Source organism: Helicoverpa zea, chromosome 11 (assembly GCF_022581195.2).
Source record: "Helicoverpa zea isolate HzStark_Cry1AcR chromosome 11, ilHelZeax1.1, whole genome shotgun sequence".
NCBI lineage: Eukaryota > Metazoa > Arthropoda > Insecta > Lepidoptera > Noctuidae > Helicoverpa > Helicoverpa zea.
In genome coordinates, this window is record NC_061462.1 from 6,167,155 (window position 1) to 6,194,261 (window position 27,107).

General features: G+C 35.1%; 1 protein-coding gene and 1 long non-coding RNA gene across 2 annotated transcripts; both read left to right on the plus strand.

Annotated features, from left to right (window-relative positions):
• The first annotated feature begins 1,148 nt into the window (after nt 1–1,148).
• LOC124634692 (cleavage and polyadenylation specificity factor subunit 6-like) lies at nt 1,149–3,341 on the plus strand. The gene is made up of 2 exons (XM_047170351.1): nt 1,149–1,153; nt 2,979–3,341. Exons 1-2 carry the CDS (start codon nt 1,149–1,151, stop codon nt 3,241–3,243), a joined length of 270 nt encoding a protein of 89 aa, XP_047026307.1. The 3' UTR covers nt 3,244–3,341.
• Nucleotides 3,342–8,518: 5,177 nt separating this feature from the next.
• LOC124634430 lies at nt 8,519–10,002 on the plus strand. The gene is made up of 2 exons (XR_006984868.1): nt 8,519–8,942; nt 9,516–10,002. It is a non-coding gene; the product is annotated as an uncharacterized LOC124634430 (long non-coding RNA).
• Nucleotides 10,003–27,107: the final 17,105 nt, after the last annotated feature.

Consider the following 27,107-nt stretch of genomic DNA (forward strand, 5'->3'; position numbering starts at 1 on the left):
TTATTCATATCCTTGAAAAGACTGATATAGGAGAAATAAGTCAAATGTAAACACGAGTGTTTTCCGACTTTCATGTTCGTTATCAGTACTCTCTCAGAAATTGATAAAAACCTGTCATTTATTTAATTGACAATTTAGATAGTCATCATGTGATATCCAGCCATGGCTACTTGAAACCCTTATCGTTGTATGATGCTCAATTATTTAGAGTATTCATGAACATCTTCTTGATCTAAAATTCGCTATACAATCCTACAGTAAGCGTTGGTGGATCAGTATAGTCAAAGATGAACCTAAGAGATAACAAAAATAATAGAAAAGACATGAAAAAATAAGACGTGGAAATATAATGTCGAACAAAATTGCTTTATGAATATTTTCATGAAACTAAAACAGTGAACTGAATTATTGTTTCTAGTATAATACAGTTAGACTTCTGTACTAGTATTCCATATAATGTGCTACAAAATAATATTTCACAAGATTTCTCACATTTGGATTTAACATATTATCATTATAATCTTAATTCAACAAGCTAATGAATCACTTTAATCGTTAATGAGATATCTTAATAGACGGCTGTATCACTGTGATTATCTAAATTCCACAATTTGTTACGTAACAGACAGCACGTCATTGGTCTTCCGTTATTACGTACCTAGCTATAATTAAATCTGTGGTTCCTACACTTATACCTAAGTCACTTATAAAATAAACATATTTATTGCTAGGAACAAAAATTACAAAGTAACTACAATTAGACAGACCCGGGAATTGACGACGAAGATTCAAATGGATGGACACAAATTAAAATTAAGATCAGAAATGCAAAAGGACGAACCAGGTAATGCATAAATAAACATGCACAATACTGCCAAAGATGTAGACACACACTACAAGCCAACTTGTAGTGTCCGGCCAACTAGCCTGCTAGTACTTACCATAAAAATTATGGAGGAACTCGTCATGATAAGATGGCCACCCGTCCATGGGTCACCCACACCATATCCACGGCTGCCTTAACCGTGCGGTGCTATTGACAAACACTGATCCTTTCAGTGTATTTCCACACGAATAAAATAAGCCCAAATACGAAGTAGTTGCTGTATACCGCTGAAGAGTTTCTTATACTCAGTATCGCCTCCATCATGAGGTCAGTTTTAAACTTACACTGTTTTGTAGTGTCATCCCTTACCTAAATTATAAATGCGAAAGGAACTCTGTCTGTCTGTCTGTCTGCCTGTTACGCTTTCACGCCTACACCACTGAACTGGTTTAATAGGTAGATACAGAGATAGAGTTACGTTGAAAAAGAACATAGGTTAGTTTTTATCTCGGCATTTTGAAGAATTCTTTTGCAAACGCGATATAACCGAACTATACACGGGCGAAGCCTTCCGCCCGCGGCTTGTCAGATGTAAACATGCAAATAAAAATTTCGACGCCTGATTAAAATTTTCGAGCTAAAAAGTTTCGATTTTAGAATGTTTCTAATTTTTATCCGAACAAACAGAGTGTTTGGTTCAGGATTTAAATAGTAGTGGAAAAACACTTCTTTTTAATTTCCTGTTCTTAATAACAATTGTCCGTTGATAATGTTCAATTGTTTTATCTATTATTTTGCCGCACTGATTAGGTAGACCTTATAGCAATGTCGTGTGTATAGCAAACCAAGAAGTGTCGCGCAGCCATTGGCTTATTCAGCCATAAAAGAAAGTGCTTGCGGCACTAATAACCGCACAATAGACAAACGCTGCCATAATCATCTGAAATACCTTTAAACAGGTAAAAATCTTTTTATTAGTCGGCTGATCTTGTTCTAATTTTCGACATGAAAAGGCTTAATAGTCTATTGCTATCATCATTGGCCACAGAGCATCTTGGTCAGAGGATAGCCGGTGGTCGTGGTGGCCTAGTGGGTAAAGGACCAACCTCTCGAGTATGAGGGTGTGGGTTCGATTCCAGGTCAGGCAAAAACCAATGCAACTTTTCTAAGTTTGTATGTACTTTCTTAGTATATCTTGGACACCAATGGCTGATAAAAAAGGTGAAGGAAAACATCTTGAGGAAACCTGAACTATATAGTCTGAAATCACCAACCCGCATTGAGCAAGCGTGGTGATTAATGCTCAATCCTTCTCCGTGTGAGAGGAGGCCTGTGCCCAGCAGTGGGACGATAAAAAACAAAAAAAAGGCTGTAACAGATAACAGGAAAGGTATTTACCTGTTTCCATAGTAGTATTATGGCAGAATTTTATGGAGTATCAGGTAGAAGAGAGTGTGATCAATAAAACATATAAATCGGAATTAAAAATACATTTATAACAGGGTTTAAAACCAATCTGTTGAATACAAATTGTGCACGCGTAACGTGTTTGCACACACGTCTGGGGCTTAGGATGAGATAATTGCCATAAATTATACAATATCGATAAACGATAACCATTGACAACGGTATCAACAGGAGCCTTTTCATAGGTATACTTAGTGAGACTGGCTTTGGAGACAAACAATACCTACTTATAGGCTTACTTCTTACAGACATTTTCTATGTTTAGCTATGATAGGTACTATTTATCTAATTTGGATAGCTAGCTAGGTACATCGAACTGTCAAACTGAAGAGACTGGGCCGATATCCGATACCTATACAAAACAAAGGAACGATTGGCGTGATTTGAGCCGATAGCATGACTTTGACGAATAATAATCAGATAATATAAGGTATAAATAGATGCCGCCAAAAATTTCATGACCATAACTGTTGTAAAATCAGTTGATAATACAATTAGTGAATTTTATTAATTTATTATTTGGAAATAATATTATGTAAGTACATTTTGTATCACGTTTACTACAACGTCAGTGTTACAGTTGTTAATACATATTATTAAAAAAGTGATTTCCTCCTCATAATTTTGCGGCCAAAAGATATTTTCCAAACTGTATATTAACATCCTTCGTAACTGTGTTCCCCAGAATGCAGCGCCCAGGATACAACCCAGGATACGGCCCAGGAGGCATGAACAACGGTATGCCGATGCAACCGGGTGCACCGGGCGGCCCCGCCAGGTTCAACAACCCGGGAGGTCCGACCTACGCCCCTGGCTACGGCCAGCCAATGGGAGGGCCCCAGCACCCTCAGCAGAACTTCAACCCGAACGCTGGCTGCTTCATGCCAGCAGCTACCATCCGCAAGATCAGTAACACGACGCCACCACGTTTCGACCCATCCTTCCAATAATCGACCCGACTGAATCTCTGCCTGTATATTCCATAATGCTAGTATAAGTTATTGTTAAATTAAATAGATAAGTTTAAAATAAAATAGTTGTGCAACTATATTTTCTTTTTTTTTGTGGTTATGTCTAAGTATTTTATTCACAAAGATATCTGTAGCTGAATAACGATTGCGAACAGCAAATTCATTATAATAATATCACAAGATCGTGTATTCAAATGGTTTATCAAAATGGGGATAATTTATGTTTATGTTTACGTTACCTAATCAAACCATTTTGTACGATCCCTAGAACAGACAACTTCTAAAAAAATATCTTCATAATGTTGTAAAACATCCATCATCTGAACATATAACCACGACACCATGAATTAATATATTTTAATAGATCTTTGTGAAGTCAATGTTATATTGCCTGGTTCCATGTATGTCACGGTGCGATCATAACTAAAATTTTTAACACAGTGGCGTTAGAAATTACTAGGAAATGGTGTGAAAAGCTAGACCCATACGAATGATACCAAAATATCCTTTGAATGAGCAATTTACTTCCTTTCCTTCCTACTATCCCTTATTGTTTGGCAGTTCTAAGGATCACCAACAGTGACTTGAAAAAAAATTACGCACTAAACCTTGCACTCAGAATACTAGCAAATACGACGTAGGTAACAAAAAAGATACCAAAGATACCCTGTAGCTAATAAAGATAACCATTTCAACTGCATTATAAAATAAAATATACAGCCACGCATCATAGATAGATTTACAATGTAGGTGTCTTCTTCTATCATATCGGTCTTATGCCGCAGTAAAAGATAAGTTAGTTAATGTAAATAGCGTGGGGTGGAAATTTTTCATTAAAGAAACCTTCTCGTCCACCATTTCTCGAGCCTTTTGCCTTGTTTTCTTACTCTAAGAGTTAAATAATTTATTTTCATATTTCGGAACCGAGTTTTTCCGATATTGTTTCAGAATTTCCGTGTTAATGAATACTAAATAATATGTTAATAATTTATTTTTGTATTGCATATCTTTATACGTGACGTTTTAGTAGATATGGTGTACATATACCACCTATCTTAAATCAAGATTAAAGGTGCACGATAAAACCATGCTAAATTGCCACTTAAAAGCAATTCGAAATCTATAAGGAAATGCCTAATAAAAATGTTCACAAGTTCTCCACTACATGAGCGTTCCAGCTATGGTTTGGGACCGGAAGAGATATGGCCTTACTTCAAAAACTTAAACATGAGTCAAACACTTGTCTAAAAAAAAGAGGCTTCAAAATGGACCTTATTTCAACGACATAATCTGATTTTTTTTAGACAAGTTTTAAACTGACGTTTGAAAGTTTTTGTGGTAAGACGGTTAGTGTTTATTATTTAAGTCGTGTTAATGTATCTGAGTCTCATATGTATTAGGGATTGTTTAACTTAAATATTCAATTTTCTCCTTATATTTTCTGGACCGAAACAATCGTTGGGCATTTGGCAATTGAAATTAAGAATCACATTTAATTTATAAGCAACAATAAATAATATAATTATTAAGTACTAGTGAGAAAGGCTCAAACGACTACAGGCCCAATAGCTAAAGAATCCACATAAGTACCAAGTAGTGTTTGTAATAAGTTGTTATTTTCCTGACATTAATACTTGCCCTTTTTTCGAAATCTGTCCCACTTATTTGTTGTTGTTGATTCAAAGGCTTATCGAAAACTAAATCATGATTGATCGATTGTTTTATTTTCCATATGGGTTAAAAACAGTGGTAGTAATGACCACAGCCCATTTCGCAATTAATAAAAGCATCTAAACGTGTATTCTATCTTATCGAATTTCTCAGAAATCGGTAGGATAACATAGAAGTTAATGCAAATATTTATTTACAACAATAATATACCTTGAGTTTTGCACCCTTTTGGATTCAGTCTAGCTACTTAACAATTACCCATTAAAATTACCATCACATTCCACACCGATTTTCTAACAAACAAACAACATTACAATACAATTCATATAAAATGATGAATGAATCATGTGTGTAGTTTAACCAAAAACTATTTAGGATTATGTACATGCATCGTCTAATCTAATAATATAGCTCTTCTAATAACTCTATAGCTTTGAAGAAAACCCTACTAACAGCGATAGACTGAAAACAAAAAAATACTTACTGGCTCTAAAATTAGACGAGGCTACGCTTCGTTCATTCGAAAATTTAGTAAAATTGTATAGATTTGCTTATCTTTGCGCTAACACGATTATTGTTTCAACTTCGAATTGAATAAGGATTAATTAATTGTAGTTAGATAAAAAAACAAAATGAATCAACCAGCACTTTATCATAATTCACGGAATAAACAATAAATAAGGACAAAAATAGATAGTAAAATATGAATTGGAAACTACAGAAGTACCTATGTACCTACAGAATTCATCGGCTTAAAACAAATCCTCATACTTTTTATCACAGATACGCGGCATTTTGGTGCTTGAATACTATATTTATAGCTTACGTAACTCATATAGTATTTTTTATTTTAAGAAAGAATATCCTCATTGTATTTTCCTTGTGCCAGCGATGTGACTACAGACGAAGTAAAAGACAGTCAAAAATAAGATCCTCCATCTCTCTTGTACTCTTTATTTATGTAAAACTACTTTTACTGATTTTGTAACCGTAATATCAAGACTACCTTAGTATGCCCGTGACCATGGATGCTGTCGGGATTAAATAATATTAATGTAACCGCGATAAAATCCATTTATTCGGATTTTTATTTAAATGTCTAATATTCGCGTAAATTATAGAAATCTCTCGTTTTTTACCACAACTGTGAAGCGTAGGTATACGTGGCAGTTGATTAGGTAAACTATCATTAAGTAGGTAATGAGCTAATGACGGGAAGACCAACATGGACAACATTACTGATTGAAATCTGATGTCTGGTCGAGATACAAAATGTTAAGGGACTTCCCATTTGAGAATTAATGATAAAAAATAAGGATATTGAAAGTATAGGTATAAGTGTTTTGAAAAATAACGATAACATGAAAAGTCTACTGATAAACACGGAAATACTTTGAGGAAAATAGAGTTTCTTTTAGAGAGTTTCAGTTAAAGGCCTAGAGAAAAAGTAAGTACGCTTTTATATTATTTTTCTTGTATTTACAAGAAAACTGAAAATAGCTTTCAGTATTTAATAAGTTTCCGAAAAATTCTGAACGTCTGCTTGTGTTCCCTTGTCACTATTTCTTCAGGAATTTTGTCTGAGTTTAGCATATTCACAGATGCTTTGTTGATCTTTTGGATCGTCTACCAAATCTTTACCTACCGATTAATAGTAGATAGGATGCTCTGTATCTGATGCCGTAAATGGTTAGGCCGAAACCCAGCATCAGGTATATTAGTTGTGTTGGAAAGAAGATGTACTGAAACCTAAATGCCTAGAACACAATACTTAGGTATTTACTTTGGCTAATATCCCCATGTCTTAGTTGTATCTTTTTATCAAGCCAGCTTTGATTTTCTTTTCACTAAGTTGGGTTTAACTCTTGCGATTTCACAATGCGGAAAAATCCTAGAGGTTGGCGTCATAGGGGTAACCACTAACATGATACAAATTAGTCTTATCGTACGTAGTAACACGTAATCATTGTCATTTAATCACCGAATCCGGCGAACAGAAAGGATTATACAAACGGTGAATCAACTTCAATAGTTCTAGGTATGATTACGAAATAATAGCGAAATAGAAATGAGATACAAGGAAAAATAAGAGCACGATTACATATCGAACGTTTTTTTTTTGTTTTGTAGATAATAGTACTTATATTGAATTAAGATTTCCATGAAAGGATGAACAATGTCATAAGAATTATCTTGCAGAAGTTATGCATCCGGCGCCGAAATAGGAGATAGGACTACATACTACATTTTATACACAATTTGAATTATAGGACTCAGCAAACTTCTTAAGTATGGTAGAAACATTGAGAAAAATGCCGTAATGTACCTAAGTTACATCTTCTACAAATTCCAAAGGGGAAGTAGACGAAGTAGACGCTGATTCTGTATTACTGAAATATCCTTTCTCAAAATAAGTTCAATAAAAGTCAGATGTTGTTGTTATCTAGTACGCATATGATACGATATTTACTACAACAATTTGGACTATAATATGAGCTGATATCACCATGGTGGTAAAAGTCAAAAGCGTGATACGAGCGTGATATTATTAGGTACTATTAAAAGTAATTCATTTAATCCAAAACACTTTATTTTTAGACGCAGGAATTCATATCTGGCAATTCCAAGCTATATTTAGCTACTTTATCAGATATTTAGACAAAAACATCGATAAATATATCCGGTGGATGTGTCCAATCTATTTGCAGATCAATTATATTTGTGACATATGTATGTAGGTAGGTTACTTTAATTGATAATTTATGATCAGGCGATGAATTAAATCCCTTATAATATAAGGCAAATAAAATTATATGATAGTTTCTACATACATCGTAATTTAAGTATTTTGACTTTGACTCGGTTGAACCAATAAAGATTACAACATTACACAACCAATAAAGATTAAAGGTAACATCTTTGGTAGTTACCTAGTATTTCATAAAGTTTTATATCCAATAGGGAAGAAGGATAAGGAAATAGGATTTGACAAAGTTGGTCAGTCATTAACATGATCAGTTAACAAGGAACTAGTAACACAAGAACATGATATACTTAGTACTCTTTGTACGATCATACATACATATTATGTAGTATTAGTGTTGGTGACCCATCGATGTTGTAACTATTCAGTGTATCTTCAACTACAAGAAATGGTCAGAATTCAATGACTATTGACGTTGAGGCTAAAAAACACGACCCTTTAATTGTCCCCAAATATAACGAACTTATTACCAAAAATATCGTAGGCCTTAAAATACCAATTAAGTAAGATGATTATTTTTAGAAAGTAAATGATATCATTCAATAAGTAGGCTTGCGTAAATCCCTTTATCAGGTAAGAACAAATTAAAAATAACTTGATTAGAATACTTTTAAAATTGTGTTAATCTGCAGAGGAAAAAACAACAAGGGCAAGATACGGACTTTGTATTTCCCAGAATGATTCAGCCTTGTCCAGAAAAATCCAGATTTCTTCTTTTATAACAATAGAATATCTAATGCTTACTTCAAAAATTACAATTTTACTTTAATGTAATTTGTGGTGTAATATACATAGTTACCTCTAATTTTCCAATGTAAGAAATTGTCTGACGCGAGTGATTTTTATTGAAAGTTAGTCTAGCTACATCTACATGCGTTACTCGCTTTTTGACACTCTTCACCTAAATCCTTTCTTCTAAGGTAAATCTTGCAATAGCAATCGATCGAAAATCTATTGTTTGAGGCAGAAAATAAATAAAACAACCCCTGCAGAGTATCATCAGTTGACCGACTTTCCGATGGCATCGACACATTTCCATGACAAAGGGGGCCAATCACTGTCCGATCTGATGATAAATGCGTGGTGAAATCATTATCTGATAAACATTTAGATTTCATATAAATACTCGCTGTACCGGCCTTAACACAATAACAAATTCGAGTGATAGTGACTAACAAGCCGACTCAAGCAGTCCCAGTGTATTTAATAAATTAAATTTTCATCTGAAAATATTACTAATCAAGTAAGTGTTTCCTTACTGTAACTATATATCGTTTGAGTGGTTTCCATTTTAATGTATAACTAGCCAATTAATCAAAGGGTGGGCGGGATTGATCTTAGATTATAGTTCGGCCATTCAGAGAATGCGTTCCTGACACGTCGCGATTGAACTGACGACGTAACTTTGCAATGGCGTTGCAGTTACGATAAAAATATTTTTGCTGGTTGTTTACCGTTTTAACAATTGAGGAGCATTAAAACAACATTATTATATCAATAATCAATGAATGTTATTACGTCGTCAGTTCAATCGCGACGTGTCAGGAACGCATTCTCTGAATGGCCGAACTATAATTGCAGTGATTTTGTGGATTAACTGTAGAACCCTTACCAATATGATTATGGACTTATTTCCTACATATTTTTTGATATGATATAATTGTTAATCTCAGTTTCTTTAATTACTGTCAACCAGCCCCTGCCCGGCCTTATTCATTTTATTGACGCTTCGACAAAATCAATCTGGTTTTCCATAAAAGTCAACCATTTTACAGTAGCAGGAACATAATAATAACAATTATTTATTTTCTTCCAGCATGCAGCGCAACCCAGCCTTCTCTTCCACCATGAACAACGGTTACCCAAGCTACTGCATCGCTCCCAGTCCCTGCGTTGGACCACCAAGAAACCAGTTCTACCCCAACGGACCGGCACCACAGGCCTTCCAGCCTAATACCTGCTTCATGACCGCCTCCGTGATCCGAAAAATGAGCAATAACACCCCCCCAAAGGGGTACGGCCGCAATTTCTAAGCAGACGAAAGCCTCAAGCAATTTTCTTGGAATCTCGAGTAGTTTGTAAACCCGTTTCGGCTACTGTTTACTGCTAGATTAGGTTAATTAATCTCAGTTAATTTATTTTGTAAGCGTTATTAATTTAAGCGTACTGATTTATTTATTACAATTTAAATTAATGTAAAACTTATTGCCATCAAGCACATTTGAATCACAATTTTCATAATGCTCGTCATTTAAGCAGTTTTATACATAAGAACAGTTTTTCAATAAATTATTTAAATCCTATATTTTCTTTTGTTTTCTTTTAAATACGCATAAAGTACAATAACAATGAATTACTTAATATGCTGTAGTAAAATAATGTCAGAGATTCTGAGAAGCATCAACGAGACTCGGGTTGCCTAGCGCTCAATCTATACTTAAAATAAATCTGTAGAGAGGTCAATTCTGTACATTGAATATAATTCCAAAATAACTGTTAGGGGGTGATTTGTGATCGATACTGATGCCAAAAATGCAATCAGTAAAATTTTTGTCTGTCTGTCTGTATGTTCGTTATGGAAACGAAAACTACTTGACGGATTTCAACGAAACTTGGTACAATGATTCTCTGCACTCCTGGGCAGGTTATAGGATACTTCATCACGCTACGATCAATAGGAGCAGAGCAGTGAAGGTAAATGTTGGGAAAACGGGAGAAGTTATTCCATTTTTTATGCTTCCGTCGCGTGTGCAGCCTTAATGGTTAAAGCTACACAGAAACAATGTATGACTGAAATGTTCTCCTTAAAATTATGTAAAAAATCTTTTATGTTTGGCTCACAATAACACGTTTAACTCTCGATAGCCTCTCTTTGCACAAAGTCCAAATCTAACGCGGACGAAGTCGCTGGCAGAAGCTAGTATAAAATATAACTGGTACCCAGCTAACTCCGGTTAGACTGGAAGCCGACCCCAACGTAGTTGGGAAAATCTAGGATGTTGTAGTAAGATGTATAATGTAACAGGAATAAATAATACAAATGGAAAGCATATTTTTTGTAGAAACTAAAATTGTCAATTAGGTAATTTCGTTTTTATATATTTATTCTCAATTAGGTAACAAAACTTGCTCAAACTATATACAGTTTTGAGAATCTATACATATAATAAATCTGTAAAAAAACTGTGTCTGTACATTGAATATATTAAAAAAATAATAATTGGGTGGGTTTTAGAAACAGTAATGGAGCACAAATCCAAAAAAAAAATTCTGTCTGTATGTCTGTATGTCTGTATGTCTGTATGTCTGTATGTCTGTATGTCTGTATGTCTGTATGTCTGTATGTCTGTTTGTTTGTACACGCTAATCTTCCGAACTACTGAACGGATTTCAATGATTTTTTCTTTGTTGTATCAGTATTAAGCCTGGTCAACATATAGGCTATAATTTATCTTCGAAACTTGAAGACCTGATGCAGAACACCAACAGACCAACAAAACTATAAGAGATACAAAAATGGTGTCATGGCAAAAATTGTTTCATGTGATGAGCATTTTCAGCTGAGATAATAAATTTGAAGATCTGGAACACCTGATGTGGAACCCCAAGAGCCCAGCTTCTCTGTACCATATACAGGTATGCCGTTTTAGCAAAAGTTGTTCAATTTGATAAGCACTTTCTATTGACTTATACAAATTGAAGATCTAAAACATCTGATGTGGAACTCCAGGGGCCCAGCTAGACTATAGCATATAGAGGTATGACGTTTTAGCAAAAGTTGTTCAATCTGATAAGCACTCTCTGTTGACTTATAAAAATTGAAGATGTAAAACACCTGATGTGGAAACCCAGGAGCCCAGCTAGACTATAGCTTATAAAGATATGACATTTTAGCAAAAGTGGTTCAATCTGATAAGCACTCTCTATTTTGACGTATAAACATCGAAGATCTGAAACACCTGATGTGGAACTTCAAGAGCAATACTACACTTGAAATGTATAGAAATGAATGTTATGAAATAGGTATGGTGAATCAAAAAAAGTAATTAGTCCGTCTTTTAGATAACCCTAAAATAATGGACACGTATTTTTTCTTTTCGCCTTCTCACAAACAAATAATAACAAAGATATAACACGCTTGAATTTTGTGTTAAGTCACTGCTTAGTACAAATTTTACATACCTAGACGTGGCGTCACGAGCCCCCACTCTCCGAATTTTTTGCGTTATATATATCTCATTATTATTTTGTATGTCTCTTCCAGACCTCGGGACTACAGAGTTCCGAATTTTTGGGAGGCAAACGTGAGGCCAAAGCCAACACGCTGAAGCCCTTTTGAGACAACTTTAATGAAATGGTGACACAAAACCGACAATTATCCCTTTATACACTATAGAAATGAACCCAAGGACAATGCCCGGTGAACGTCGTTAAAAAAAAAGACAATCTGTGCTATACCATTGCAAACTGAATGATGAATACTACTTGGGCTATTGTGATGGGAGGCTAATGGACTAGGAATGGGGAAACTACGGGAACTATGGCTCCTGCCGATGACAATGTATTAGATACATGTAAAAATGGCAGGTGGAGACTCGCCAGCTCACTTACTGGGCCCCCGGGAATCTGTCACTGAATAGCAACAAAAGGGCAACAGGGACATGAGCGGCTGAAGTGTGAGGATACCTCGGCGGATTTTAAACGCAGATTACGCGCTCCCTGTGGGTCACTTACCACGAGGCACCTATCCTCCGAGCAGGGCTACTAACCCTGCTCAAGCGACTCCACTCTGGATGGTCAAGCCAAGCCAGAGGCGTGAGACCTACCCCCGTCATGGTTCACTCCGACCGGCCGGGGATGGGGGACAGTATACTCTCCCTGGAGAACTCAGTATATATGCCCCGCGGGGTCGCTACTCCCCGTCATCAGCCTCAGATATCCTGCGATGCTTATATCTCATTATTATTGTCGTTATTATCTCAAGAGCCTTTGTCCCAATTATGTTAGGGTCGACTTCCAGTCACGATGCAACTGATTACCAGTGTTTTAAAAGGAGCGACTGCCTATTTGACCTCCACAACCCGGTTAACCGCTCAACCCCCAACACCCCTCGGTAAAACTGGTCAGACTTACTGGGTTCTGACTACCCATAACGACTGCCAAGAATGTTCAATGACAGCCGGAACCTACAGTTTAACATCCCCTCCAAATAACGGTCATTGGTATCCAAAATATACGTAGAAAGTACATACGAATTTAGAAAAGTTGCATTGGCAGGTACTTGCCAGACCTGGAATTAAAGACGCACGCTCATACTTGAGAGATTGGTTCTCTACCCACTAAACCACCACGACTTCCACTAAGTCATCACGACTTTGTCATCTCAGTAACATTTAATGTTTTTTTACGTAATAATACGTGTAATATTTTTGCCACACACAACTTAAATGCGGACTAATTAGAATCACTACTTTTATCCCTATGGTCACGTCTATTGCGGTTCAGTTCTCAGCGTTTTGTTTAGTCTGCTGTGCTTTTGCCGTTAAAGTACAAAAATTAAATATATGGAACATTTCTAATGGCTATGCGTATTCCGTTGTTTTCAAGTCAACGGGCCCTTAAAATTCAATATCAGACGATTCAGATTTTTGATTTTGCTGACCCCGTAGTCGCTGGCATAAGGGACAGGATCCGCGTACGAAGTCGCGGGCAGAAGCTAGTCTGTAATATCTATAATAAAATTATTAATTTGTCACTAGTATTTTCGTAGATTATAAAAGCTGGCTATGTTTGCCGGTACGAGAACACGGGCACGTAAACAGTTTTCATCATCAATAAGTAGAACTGATAACGGATTCTAAATGATTCACAACATGTACTTAATTATGTCAGTTTTCAAATATTTTTCTGATTAGTTAAAATTTTAGACAGAATGTGTTACATGAAGTTTTGAACCGAGGTAAAATAATAAAATATCATCCTCACAGAAGTTAGCTACCTATATGTTAGCAAGAACACTTCTTTTCGAAAAGTCTTATCCTATCCCTAAGAGTATATATTTTACAGTACATCCAAAACCTTAAAATTTGAATTAGTGCTGACCATTATAAACTTAGTACTACCGTAAGTAACGTACTTAAACTATAATAATAATACATATGACCTTTTTGTTTTTTGTGCTTGGAAAAATATGTTATCCATAACGTATCTAAATATGAACATATTCTGTGGAGCCACGTCAGCAATTGTTTGCGAAACAAATATACATACATATATCTGTAACCACTAAAGTATTCGATTGAAAGTAGAAAGATTGAAACTCAGGAAGACTTTTAGTTAACTTCATTTGGAAAATGCACCTGTAACAATAGTCCGCGCAATGTACATCTAGAATGATCAGAAGTGTAAAAGTTAAAGGTGCTGTTATGAGTTTTTAGGTGACAATGTATACTTATTCAATAATTTAATAAAACTTCTGTATCTGGAATAAGGAATTCCCTAAGAGAAAGACAAAAAACGATTATCGTAGGCTATTGTCAGATTCGTAGGAAGGCACATATGTACGTACTTACCTACCTACAACGACTCAAGTCCAGATGGTGACATAAAACATTTGGGTAGGTATGAGACGTAAAAACAAAATTAGAGCATAGTTCATGTCATTCACGATCGAGTCATTTTGAGACGCGACCAAACTATCAAACTATTCTAGGCGACGTGTATTTATTAAGGTATTTCAGCATACACTTAAAAAAGTAGACCAAAGTTTTTCAATAGCGAGACACATTGCATGCACTTTTATCATATACTTCCGAGTGAGCCTTTACAGTCGCCATGGCAATCTCTATTTTCGCAACACACCACAGAATTTTAATAGGAAAGTCATTAAAAACAAAGTAAATAAAAAATGAATAAAAATGAGGAAAATAAAAGAAAAGTGAGAAAAGAGAAACTAAGACTAATATTGTGAAATCAGTGTCTATTATTTATTTATTTTTATCTACTTTATCTTAATTTTGTTTGTGTTAGTGTTTAAATCATGCAGCCTCTAAGGTACACATGTACGTTCAATTCCAAGTCAGACAAGTACCGATGTAACTTTTCTTGTTATATGTACTTTCTGAGTATAGGACACCAATGACTAAGTTCCTAAAGATGAAGGAAACATCAAGAAAACCTGGACAGTAAAGTCTGAAATTACCAACTCAGCAACACCAACAGGACAGCTAAAAGACTGATTTATTATCAGCCTGTAAGTATGACAGATAAGGCTTGGCAATCAAAGGGTAAGTTCGATCCCCACCAATTGCATTTTTTTTTCGAGAACATTATATGTATAGTTTCAGTAAGTATAATATAGGATGAATAATCAATTAAATTACTTTAGGTACCTACATGCCGTTAGCATTTTATGCATTTTTTTATTAAATTTTATTCAATGCAAAAAAAGAAACGTGAAATAACCAATTCAAAAGTGGAACGGCTCGCTAGTTTCTAAATGAGTCTTAATAAAATTCCGAAACAAGATCATACCAGAGGCAGTATTAGCTTGGACTACCCAAACTAATGCTGCCCTTAAGAGCCTTTCTAGGAAATAGCACATTAAAATTAGAATTAGTTTTGTATCAAAAGAATCTGGATATACGTCTTCCTGAAAATTCATTTAAATATCTATGTGTCTCTGTTTTATTTATAAATCTATCCCGCTCATTTCGTGCGTGACGTCATTGACGTGTCTTTTGTTTCATTAAACATTTTTTCTCTTTCTTACATTTCACTCTATCCCTTTCATTTCGTGCGTGACGTCATTGACGTGTGTTTTGTTTTGATTTTAAACATTTATTTACTCTTTCGTACAAATGCATCTATCTCTTTCAAATCTATCTATTGACGTGACGCTGTTTCGAATTTATAAGTAAAGAAGCGTAGCTATTTACATATTTTTGTCATTCTTTCATAATTACTAAATATTTTTCAAATATTACCTATTTTACTACTCAGTATAGCGCATCGATATAAATATACTGATATAGCGTCAAGTCAATAGAAAGTATTTTAATCTAGGTATTTCATCGCTTTTTGTTGTAATTTTAATAACTCAAGAACAGGCTTACCTATCCAATCCAAATGTTTAGGCTTTGTTCGGACTGGTCAGTGGGTCGTCTTAGGGGCGGACTATTTACTATTTAGTAAGTGGTTTAAGTACTTGAAGTTTTGCACAAAATAGGTGGAGCAGTTCTTTATTTATCACATTTTTTTTAACACAATGGTGAACTTTACACATAGCCAAGCACGTATACCACGGGCCACTAGTAAATTTTAAAATTCGAATGCCTGCCCTTATGTTCTAATATTTTACAGCATGAGGTCAATAACATGTCTTTTGTTTGGATTTAAAAGTTCGAATAGAAACAAGCCAATATTTTTCATTTTTATATGGGCCTACATAGGTACCACCAAAATCACTTTCAAGTGACAATAGGTATTTATAGACATTGGCTGATTAAATTATTATTTAACCGTCAAATCCATAGCGGACCCCGATCGGTCCCGAACATCAATGTCACGGTAAGCTCGGTTTAGACCATTGACATATATTCTAGCGATAGACAAGAACATCCATACAAATAATTTACCCGCTATGTCGTCTGTTGACATTTCGTTGACGTATTGTGACATGTAGTCATCCTCATTGATGTTAATTGCAGAAGTGTCGCTCGTATTTTGCCTACATTTTTCATTACTCAAAAAGTTTATATCTAAGTGAATTCAAAATCATGTAATATATCAAAAAGTTTATTTATATCTAATTGAATGCAAAATCATGTAATATATTAAAACCAGGAACTTATTTTTAGGGTTTTTAATATTAATTACGATGTTTTTTTTCTTAAGAGGGCTATCACAAATTTTCGCGAATTTAATTTTTTCTTGAAAGTAAGAACATACCATGACAAAGTGAAGTCTGTTTTCATTGATATTTTACCTACTGCTAGTTTTATGGCACATCTGTTTCTGCACGATTTTCTTAATCCATAATTCAAGATGGCGGGCGGGAACAAATTAATGCATATTTGTAAAATTGAATTGTAAATGAAAAGTATGATATACAAGCGTTGTAATAGCATGAACAGCGTGTAATTTTACTAACTTGACTCTCGAATAGTTTATATGTGTAAGTTTATACCTTGATATGTATTTTCTATTTTATAATTGTAGTTTCATAGACATCCATCTGACGCAGGTGTCAAAATCGCTCTGATTTGCCATTTTGGGCACTGCATAGTCTGCAGTGCAGTTCAGTGTGGTAAGCTTTTTGTTCGGAACGTTCTATCTAGTACGTAGTACATATATATCGATGGTTTAGACCCCGATCGGTCCCCGCGAATAAGTCATACACTTTCCTAATTATTTACGCTCATATTTATTTTCTTTTCAATCAAACCGTATTTGTGAGTACTAAATAAAATAACTAAATAAAAAATTATTTTTACGCATTCAAACCTTTCATGTTTAGCATCCTGTTAGAAATATACCTTTCGAAAATCCAATCGTAATTACCGGGAATTCTGATCGAACTCGCCATGTTTGTTTACATTACTTGTTTTTTTTTTTAATTTGATAGACAAGAAGGCGACGGTGATACAAGTTTTGCATCGAATGATCCGATTCATTAAAATAAATAATCGATTTAATAATTTTATATTATTTGATATTATAATATTACTAAATTGCATTTTTGTATACTATAATCTAAAAATAAATTAGGAAAAGTAAAATGACTTCATTTATTTTGAAAAAATGCTAGAAAATCAGTGGTAGAAAATAGGTACGTTGTAGCCGGAATAAAAAAATCTTTGGTTTTTAGGATTTCTGAAGACCGCAAATGAAGACTTATTTCGACGCCTCCTACGCATAAGGTCGTAAGGCTAAAAATCGTTTTTACAGGAGAGCGTTTTTTGTATACAGTGATGATAAAATTTATTCTGAAAGATTTTCAACAGAGATTTTTGCATTATGCTGTCAATTAACAATTAAATAATTTATTCCCAGGTGCTGGATATTATAAAGAATTGTATTTACCGAAAAAAAATCGTTTTACTTACTTACGACCTTATACTTGATTGAAAAAGGTCGTATCTTCTTGTTACGACTGTATGCGTTCATAAACTTGATTTAAACAACACGAATAACGACGTAAGTTTTGAATTACGACTATATGCGACGTGCAAACTGTCGAAATCCATATAAATAACAAGTTTAAAGCTAGAGAAATGAAGTCAAATGGTAAGAAAGAAGCATTAGAAAGTGGAGGAAAAATAGTTACAGCGTGTTTCTAATATTCCACATGAACAGTCACTTTATAAAACTTGTGCCATTTACCCAAGAACAGTAGTGGAAATAGCTTAAATAGGTTATTTACTTAACTCTTAACACGAAATTAAAATATTTTTGAAATCGGTGCCAGGGGTCTCGAGGTTAACCGGTTCAAATGTTCTGATTAGGTAATCATCAAAATCAAAATCTTCAAAGTCTTACCCCCTTACGTATAAAATCTCTAATCACCTTCTAAGCAACATTTTAACTAATCACTACTTAAAGTGTTAAGTAGTAATTAAATGTTAGTTAACACATGCTTAAGCAACGTTTATAAGTAAGAATTTTCTTAAACAGCCCTTAAGTATTACTTATATTTAATTCACGTTTATAAGTAAGGCTGCATGCCATTTTCCCAGTAGTGGGTACTTTGTCACCCATTTAATGGTGACCACATACTTTGTCTCCAATTTAATGGTGACTCCATACTTTGTCACCCATTTAATGGTGACCACATACTTTGTCTCCAATTTAATGGCGATCACATATTTTGTCACCAATTTAATGGTTTAAATTGTAGTTCTATGTACGAGTTAAGTACTTTGTGTGCCTTGTAAGCAAGAGAATGCTAACTCAACTAATTTTGGTAATATGTAGTTTTTAATTTGAGAGTGGAATATCAAAGCCTATCATTATCTCAGCAATGTAACAAACAATCTGGTCTTCAACCCTATTGATCAGCGCTGGTACTTTGCACGTTTCTGCTAGTACACTCGCTGAAATTCTGATATAGGCTTTAAATACCCTACATCAATGTATGTCCAATATCTAGTCAAGAAACTGTAAGCTTCTTAGCATTCAACACCCAACATATGAATACCTTACTGCATATAATAGTGCGATAGGAATACTTATATTTCGGTTAGGCATCCAAGAACACTATTATCACCGGACATTGCGTTCTGTAATGTTTGTTTGCTTTTCCTAATGTGGTTTTCAAAAATTTAAGTAGTCAAAGAATTATTATGCTTTGATGGTAAGCTTTTTAGTATCATGGTTACATATTGATTATAACGAAGGTGTAAAGTAACATTACGAATCAGATTTTAACTAATTAGAACCATATTATGCAACGAACGCACTTTAACAGGTGTCACTAACTTTGCACTATATATTTTGAAGCTGTGACATTCTGCATCACCATAAAATAGAAGAGTCCCTGACCCTCAACTCAACCCTGACTGCTCTTCTTCCTTTCACCAAGGTGACAGCAGCTCACAAACAGTTTTCTAGTCGATGCAATTTTCCTTTTGCAAAACAACCGCTAACCTTTCTAAAACATCTGTCTACACATAGATAAATGTGGGATTCTAATTCTATATCTCAATTTCATGAGCAGCTATGCTGCTCTCATGTCATACTTGACCTCATCAATTTGATGATCAGCTTTGTGCTGCTTCCATTTTTAATATTTTACGCTTTTCCAATTTCATGACCGCGTATAGGTAACGTAATATTTTTTTTTTTATGTAAGTATAGTTGGCTGCATAAGTATGTTTATAGTTTCGTTCAAAAGCGCTTACCCTTTATTGCAGCTGACTTTATCTACGTTGTTTCAGTTAGACAACCAGAATATAAAAATATTATTATCTTTTATAGGGACAGCACCCCAGTAAATTTTTAAACGATTTGGTGACTAAGGGCAATTTTACTTCCTATACTTTAAGGAACACTTACTCAGATTATATTTTGCAGTAGGACTTAGGAACTTAATAATATTTTAGTGGTCATTTATTTATTTAGAACATATAATTTACATTTTCAAATATTAAATATAAAAATAAAAAACATTTAAAAATATAAAAAATAGGTTACCACCGATATCGGGCACAGGGTCCAAGGTACCGGTGGTTAGGGTCCCAGAGACAGAAACCTCCTCACAATACGTGCCGTATCAAGGAGTACTGCCTTCTAATATTTTAGTTATTATTAACCAAATGTCGACGCAACTGTGTAGTTTAATTAGCACAAAAGAGTAATAAATGTCGATAAATGTAAATAGTGATAAAGTTCTTTACCTCTCGTGCGAGTCCAATTGTCTTACGGTAACCTAAGATTGGTGTTCTAAGATCAATTATTATTAACCCTAACGCTATGGACACAAGACATTATTTTGTTAATAGATATCCATCCCACCACCCATATGGATCTTATCTTATGGGATGGGTTGAGGAAATTACACAACTTTATATTACAAGTAGGTGTGCACTTCAAGAATATATTAATGTGATGATTTATTAACTTGAGATCAATAAATGGATTCTATTTCATATATGTTCATATATGGTTATGTTATTCGCCCCTATGGAAGCATATTCTTCCACAACTCTCAATGTACTTATACTGCTTATTGGTACTGCAATACTGTAAAACATAATTTGCAAATAACAATATTATAATGAGGGCCACTTTGTTAAACTATTTGTAAACACCAATGTAAATCAATAAAAAAGAGGCTAAGATACCAATTAAAATTCATTCAAGCCTGAATCTTGAAGGTTTTAAAAGCACACGCAATCATCAACTTTTGAGAACTTGATTGTAACAATCATCCATGAGCTAATCATCATTAGACAGTTCCCAGAGTAAGTATCTACATTGGAACTCCTTCCAGGTATCATCCTTAAAAGATTTTTTGTCACAGATGAGAAGGCCCTGTTGGGTAAATGATGATGATGTCCTCCTAGCCGATTATCGGCTACGGCGGCTGTACTCACGTAAGGGGATTAGCCAACTGCGCAGGACATATTATAGTGCACAAGCATTTGCGCAGACACAAGTGCACTCACTGTTCCTTCACTCTCATAACCCGATGGGACGGCAATCCGACACGACCGGAAAGAGATCAGGCGCAGGACCGACATTTACGTGCTTTCCGATGCACGGGTGTATCAATCACCAACTTCCAGGCCCGACCCGGGAATCGAACCCGAGACCTCGTGCTCAGCAGCCGCGCTTGCGACAGCTAGACCAACGAGGCAGTTGGGTAGATAAAGTAGCATTGTCAAATAAATCACAGATTGCTCCAATGCTTAGTTCCATATTCTTTTGATCTAAGAGTTTTATATCAACCTAAAGTACTGAAATTACAATTGTGAGCTAGCATGTTTACCAAAGATTCTATCTATTGAATACCAAAATTTTGATCCACATTTTCCAGCTAGTATTGCTGCTTGTATGCTGTTCTACTGTTCTGTATCTTCTGGAATATCTCTGTTGTATAACAACCTCTTTAATACAGCAAAATAAAGTAAAAGTATTGAAATTATACCTAGGGTGACTGAGCAACTGTTATAATTAACACTATTATGGGTAGGCAACCCACTAGAGGTGTTGATGGACTTGGATGTTGTGCATAGGTGAATACATACCAGTATAGCTGGGCGAGTTCTTCAACATACATGGCCAACCTACTACGGTCCCTCAATGTGCTGTTTGTTAAACTAGATACCTAGCACATGTTTGTCATTTGTAGAACCGTTGAGTATATAACCCACCAGTTTGTTCTTGTAATATCCTCTATATTGCAAGCACTTGAATTAAGTTAGTTAAGTACCAGAACAATATAGCAGGTATAAGTTGTTGACTAGACTCTGACACAGAAAATATAAAAATTATCAAGATTTACTATTTAGTTGTTGCAGTAGTTGACAACTATCGCCAGATAATTTATGCGTGTACAGTCAATTGAATGACCAGTAGACGTTCACTACCGTTAACTGTCAAGCTGTCAATTTAATGACCAGTAGATATAGACTACTGCCAACTGTCAAGCTGTCAATTTAATGACCAGTAGATATAGACTACTGCCAACAATCAGGCTGTCAATTTAATGACCAGTAGATACACACTACTGCCAACTGTCAAGCTGTCAATCTAATGACCAGTAGATACACGCTACTGCCAACTGCCAAGCTGTCAATCTAATGACCAGTAGATATACACTACTGCTAACCGTCAAGCTGTCAATTTAATGACCAGTAGATATAGACTACTGCCAACAATCAGGCTGTCAATTTAATGACCAGTAGATACACACTACTGCCAACCATCAAGCTGTCAATTCAATGACCAGTAGATATAGACTACTGCCAACAATCAGGCTGTCAATTTAATGACCAGTAGATACACACTACTGCCAACTGTCAAGCTGTCAATCTAATGACCAGTAGATACACGCTACTGCCAACTGCCAAGCTGTCAATCTAATGACCAGTAGATATACACTACTGCCAACCATCAAGCTGTCAATTCAATGACCAGTAGATATAGACTACTGCCAACAATCAGGCTGTCAATTTAATGACCAGTAGATACACACTACTGCCAACTGTCAAGCTGTCAATCTAATGACCAGTAGATACACGCTACTGCCAACTGCCAAGCTGTCAATCTAATGACCAGTGGATATACACTACTGCTAACCGTCAAGCTGTCAATTTAATGACCAGCAGATTTTTGGAATAGAATAGGTCTTTATTTGCTTAGAATGCAGGCACTTACAAAATAGGATTGTAAACAACATAATAAGATCCGTGTACATTCCGCCTTGTTGGCATGCAAGCACAACAATTATTAAACACAATTGATTATAAGGCAAATAGGTTATTGTATTATATCCTCTAGGAAATCCCACCACTGCTAAAATCGTCTTGACGACAATTCAACAACCAGCAACTTTATATTGCTTCCAATAAATGCCTATTATTGAATAAACTTTGATGCAGGTTTAAGAATGAGTAAACTGATCACCAAGTAATGATTTTGTATTATAAATTACTCATTTGATAAATATTAACACCTGCAATAAATATTGCTACTTCCATTAGAATTGTAGCAAGGTAAACTTAAACAAAGAATTACGTAAAAAGGTTAAAATTTGTTTGCAATTCGGGTGATACATACATGAACATAAAAGTTATGTATACTTTGTCATTCTACTCTCTTCCCTTCCTTCTTTCCTTTTGCACTTTTTAATATGATTGAATATTAACATCGGCCAGAGGTTACTTGTTATCAAAGCTTATTTAGCATACATTAATTTGGTATAGGCATGAATAGGACAAATTATTTAGTATAACCTTGTATATCAAATATTTTTCTGGATCACAGAACTAATAGGTAGTTCAAAATTATAAAAATTAGATAATAGGTAACTGTTGGTCCAAACACTCACGGTTTTTTCCTCGTCGCCAATGTATTGTACGCTCATTTTATTATGTTAATCGACTCGCCAACGCACCACCACACAGGTCGACAGTCTGACAACGACTGACTCCCCACCGCTCGATCCGGTATTTATAACCGAGTGACGTATGCGCACGAGGCGTCATAATAATGACATAACCTATACAATGATGCACATGTACCTGCATACACTACAGGATCTTTACTTCACTTTAACACGAAATCCAAATATTTTTAAAATCGTTCCCAGGGGTCCTGACAAATTAATCTGACAAGACTTTTCTGACAAATAAGTCTTGTTCATATTCATTATCATTCATCTCGGGATCTGGCTGTCAGGATCCAGTACTGTAAAAAGTTGGAATGAGTAATTTTTTTACTGTGATTTTAAAATAAATTCTAAAAGTATGAGTTTCTAATAAAAACTGACCCTGATTTCCTGTCAATTATCGCAATATATTCGAATTCTCGGCTAAAATCTACAAGATCCCTGCGCTATGGGCTATCTACTGGAAAAATCTTATCAAGAACTCTCTCTCGAATACGAGCTAGATAGTAGACACCTTTGAGGAATTCCCTCGTTTCTCTGTCGTATTCATCTTCAGGTCAGATCTTAACCTCCACTGTTTTGTGGTATCTGAGACATATACTCGAATGAGAAGTTTTCCTCTATATGTGTCTATAATTTTCGAGAGTTGCCCCGATTTTTTAGGGTTTCTAGATCTAGACCGGATGACAAAGGAACCACTTAGGAAGAAAACCCTTTCAAACAATAAAATATTTGTTTAAATCGGTTGGTAAACGACAGATTCATTTTGGGAAGTCGGTTAAAAAAAAGTTGTCGTATACTATAACTCGTATTTATCAATTAATATAATTCAATTAAGGTAATAATAGTCAGAAGCCAGTAAGTCTGACACCAGTCTAACCAAGGGGTATCGGGTTGCCCGGGTAACTGGGTTGAGGAGGTCAGATAGGCAGTCGCTTCTTGTAAAGCACTGGTACTCAGCTGAATCCGGTTAGACTGGAAGCCGACCCCAACATGATTGGGAAAAAGGCTCGGAGGATGATGAAGGTAATAAAAGTGGAATAGTTAAGACTTCGTTTGTAAGCATATTTTTCAGAATATTGATTAAGAGTGAAACCAGTTCTCAGGACTACTGGGGTAGGTTTCGATTTTGGGACCTAATATAAGCCTATGGAACATAATGCACTATGCAGTTACTGTGGGCAACACTTGAGCCCGACTACTATTCAAAGAATAACATTGTCCTTTACACATGTTACAAATACATAGATAGAGGCTTAGAAAATTAACATAATTCAAACATAACATCACGACTTTTATTCCCCAAAGGGTATGACATAGGATAGGGAGGTAAGAGACAGGAGAATATTACAGTCCACTCAGTTATTAATCCCATTGTTATGCCTGTTGTCGAACATTAGGCACTATTCCAGACTCCGTGGTATGAGAATTTCGAAATTGAAAAACCCAATAATATAATGCCCGATACGGGAATCAACCCCAATACCTTATGGCGGGCAGTCATACTCGCGGCCCCTAGACATACGAAGCAGTTCGAATGTTATTTTTAATGATTTTTCAACTATAATTGAAAAGCAGAGAATCGTATCTTATTTTTTTAACGGAGCATACAGCCGTATGTCTATGATACGTCTTTATACGTTTATTCATTGTTAAATTAAAACCTGGCATATAGTCTTAAGAATAAGTTACGACTCCTAGAATTAAATTATTGAGTAGTATAAAGTTGTAACTGGCCACAGTACACGTTTGATTACAGCGCATAAAGTCGTAACATAAACGTTTCGACGTTTTGCGTGGGTCGGCTAGAATACGACAATTGACATACGACGCCGGTACTGCGCTCTGATTGGCTATTCTCGCTCCAATCGATCGGAGCATACAGTCGAAACTATCCGCGCGACTTTATGCGCGGGAGAAATTAAGTGTTAAGACCATTATCCATTAAAAAACTCACTATTTATAGAAGATATTAAAATTTGGATTTTAGTAATACGTAATAATATTTAAGATGATTGTAATGGTGCAAAAAAAAGATTTTTGCCAAAAAATGTGTTCCGACCTTCTGCGTGGGAGGCGTCGATTTATTTCTTCGGGTGTTTTATGTGCAGAATTCCTGTAGTCCTGCCAAACGTATCTAATGGCGGTTCGTTATTTCCAACTTTTTAACTGAGCGGCAAAGCTATTTGACGAGAGCTGTAGATAGGTAGGTGTAATTATCGCAAAATGTTATGACGATTTTATTGTTTCAAAGGCCAAATAGGTAGTCGAAAGTGCTACTCGCTGTTCATCGAAAGCTGGTCCAAGATGGAAGAGAGATGACCGCCGCCGACTTATTTTTCTTTTCACAAATCTGTCAATATGGGTATCAAATAAATTGCATTGACTAGTAGAACAAGAAAGGTTATTATTGACTGACAACCTATAAAGGAGCGCGGGGTCGCTACTCCCCGTCATCCGCCTCAGATCCTCAAATGAAGCAATTTTTTTTCGCCACCAAATTCTAAACCGAAACATGAAAAAAAGAAATAAACCTGGAGTTTTGTTTTTGGAAGTCGGTTTTTTTGTAAAAAGTTTTTTATTTTTGGTTTTTAAAGTGACAAGCATAGTTGTCACTTTCCGCATTAGTGGAAAGTTCATCAATACGAATAATGTAAGCTAAAACACGAGGTAGTTTACATATTCAGTTGTCGAGTTCCCTCGACCTTCTCCGGTCTCCATCATCAGGTCAGCTCCAAACCTTCACTAACTTCACTGTTTCAAAGGTCTCGACAATACAAAACAATATGAGCCCAAACACGAGGAAGTCTACATATTCAGTTGTCGAGTTCCCTCGAACTTCTCTCGTCTCCATTATCAGCTCTAAATCTTTACTGTTTCATAGTGTTATCAGACATACTTCTGGATGTCAAGTTATAACCTTATCTATGCTTACAATTTTCGAGAGTTGCCCTCGATTTCTAAAGGTTTCCATCATCAGATCCTGGACCTAATAACAATGTGGGAAATATACCCTTTCGACCAAAAACAAACATCCAAATTGAGAACCACCTCCTTTTTTGGGATTCGGTGACTTTTTAAAATCAATCAATTATTATTATTGTTTCTCATCATCAAATAAGTGCATGACTTTGGCAGTTACAATTTACATTATATTTCAGAACACCAGGCTTACCCTCCGCCGAAACAAAAATCTTAGAATTACCTATTGAGAAATAATATAATAATAAATTAAAAGTACGTAATAATAAAAATTCAATTAAAGTTAAAAATTATTACGAATGATACAACACCAAAATAAATAATATAAACATTTAATGCTTAAACTTAAAAAAAAAAACTTTTATATTTTTTTCTTAACAACAAAAACAAATTGAACCTATAATTTAAAATTAAGAAATAAAATTGAAATAAGTTGCTATTAAAATATATATATATATAATTGGTATTCGATTATTTATAATAAATATCCGATTTAGGATCATAGATGTAATATACTAAACAAGATTGCGCACGCTCAAAAGATATATTTACGAAAATGAACTCTAATCCAACGAATTAAGGTACTAAATTGGTTGCATAATACACAGAGGCAAATCCGAGCCGAGAGGGATAGTTAGAACGGAGGCCGTTTGTCTCTTTCTAACACCTTGCCAGCAAAACACAATTGAAAAAAAAACAATTGAATCACTTATATTTTTATCTTATTTTAACAATTGTAAGTCAACAAATTAATAAAAATCGCATTAATTTATTTGTATTTATTCATAAAACATAAACAACATAAATTTTTAT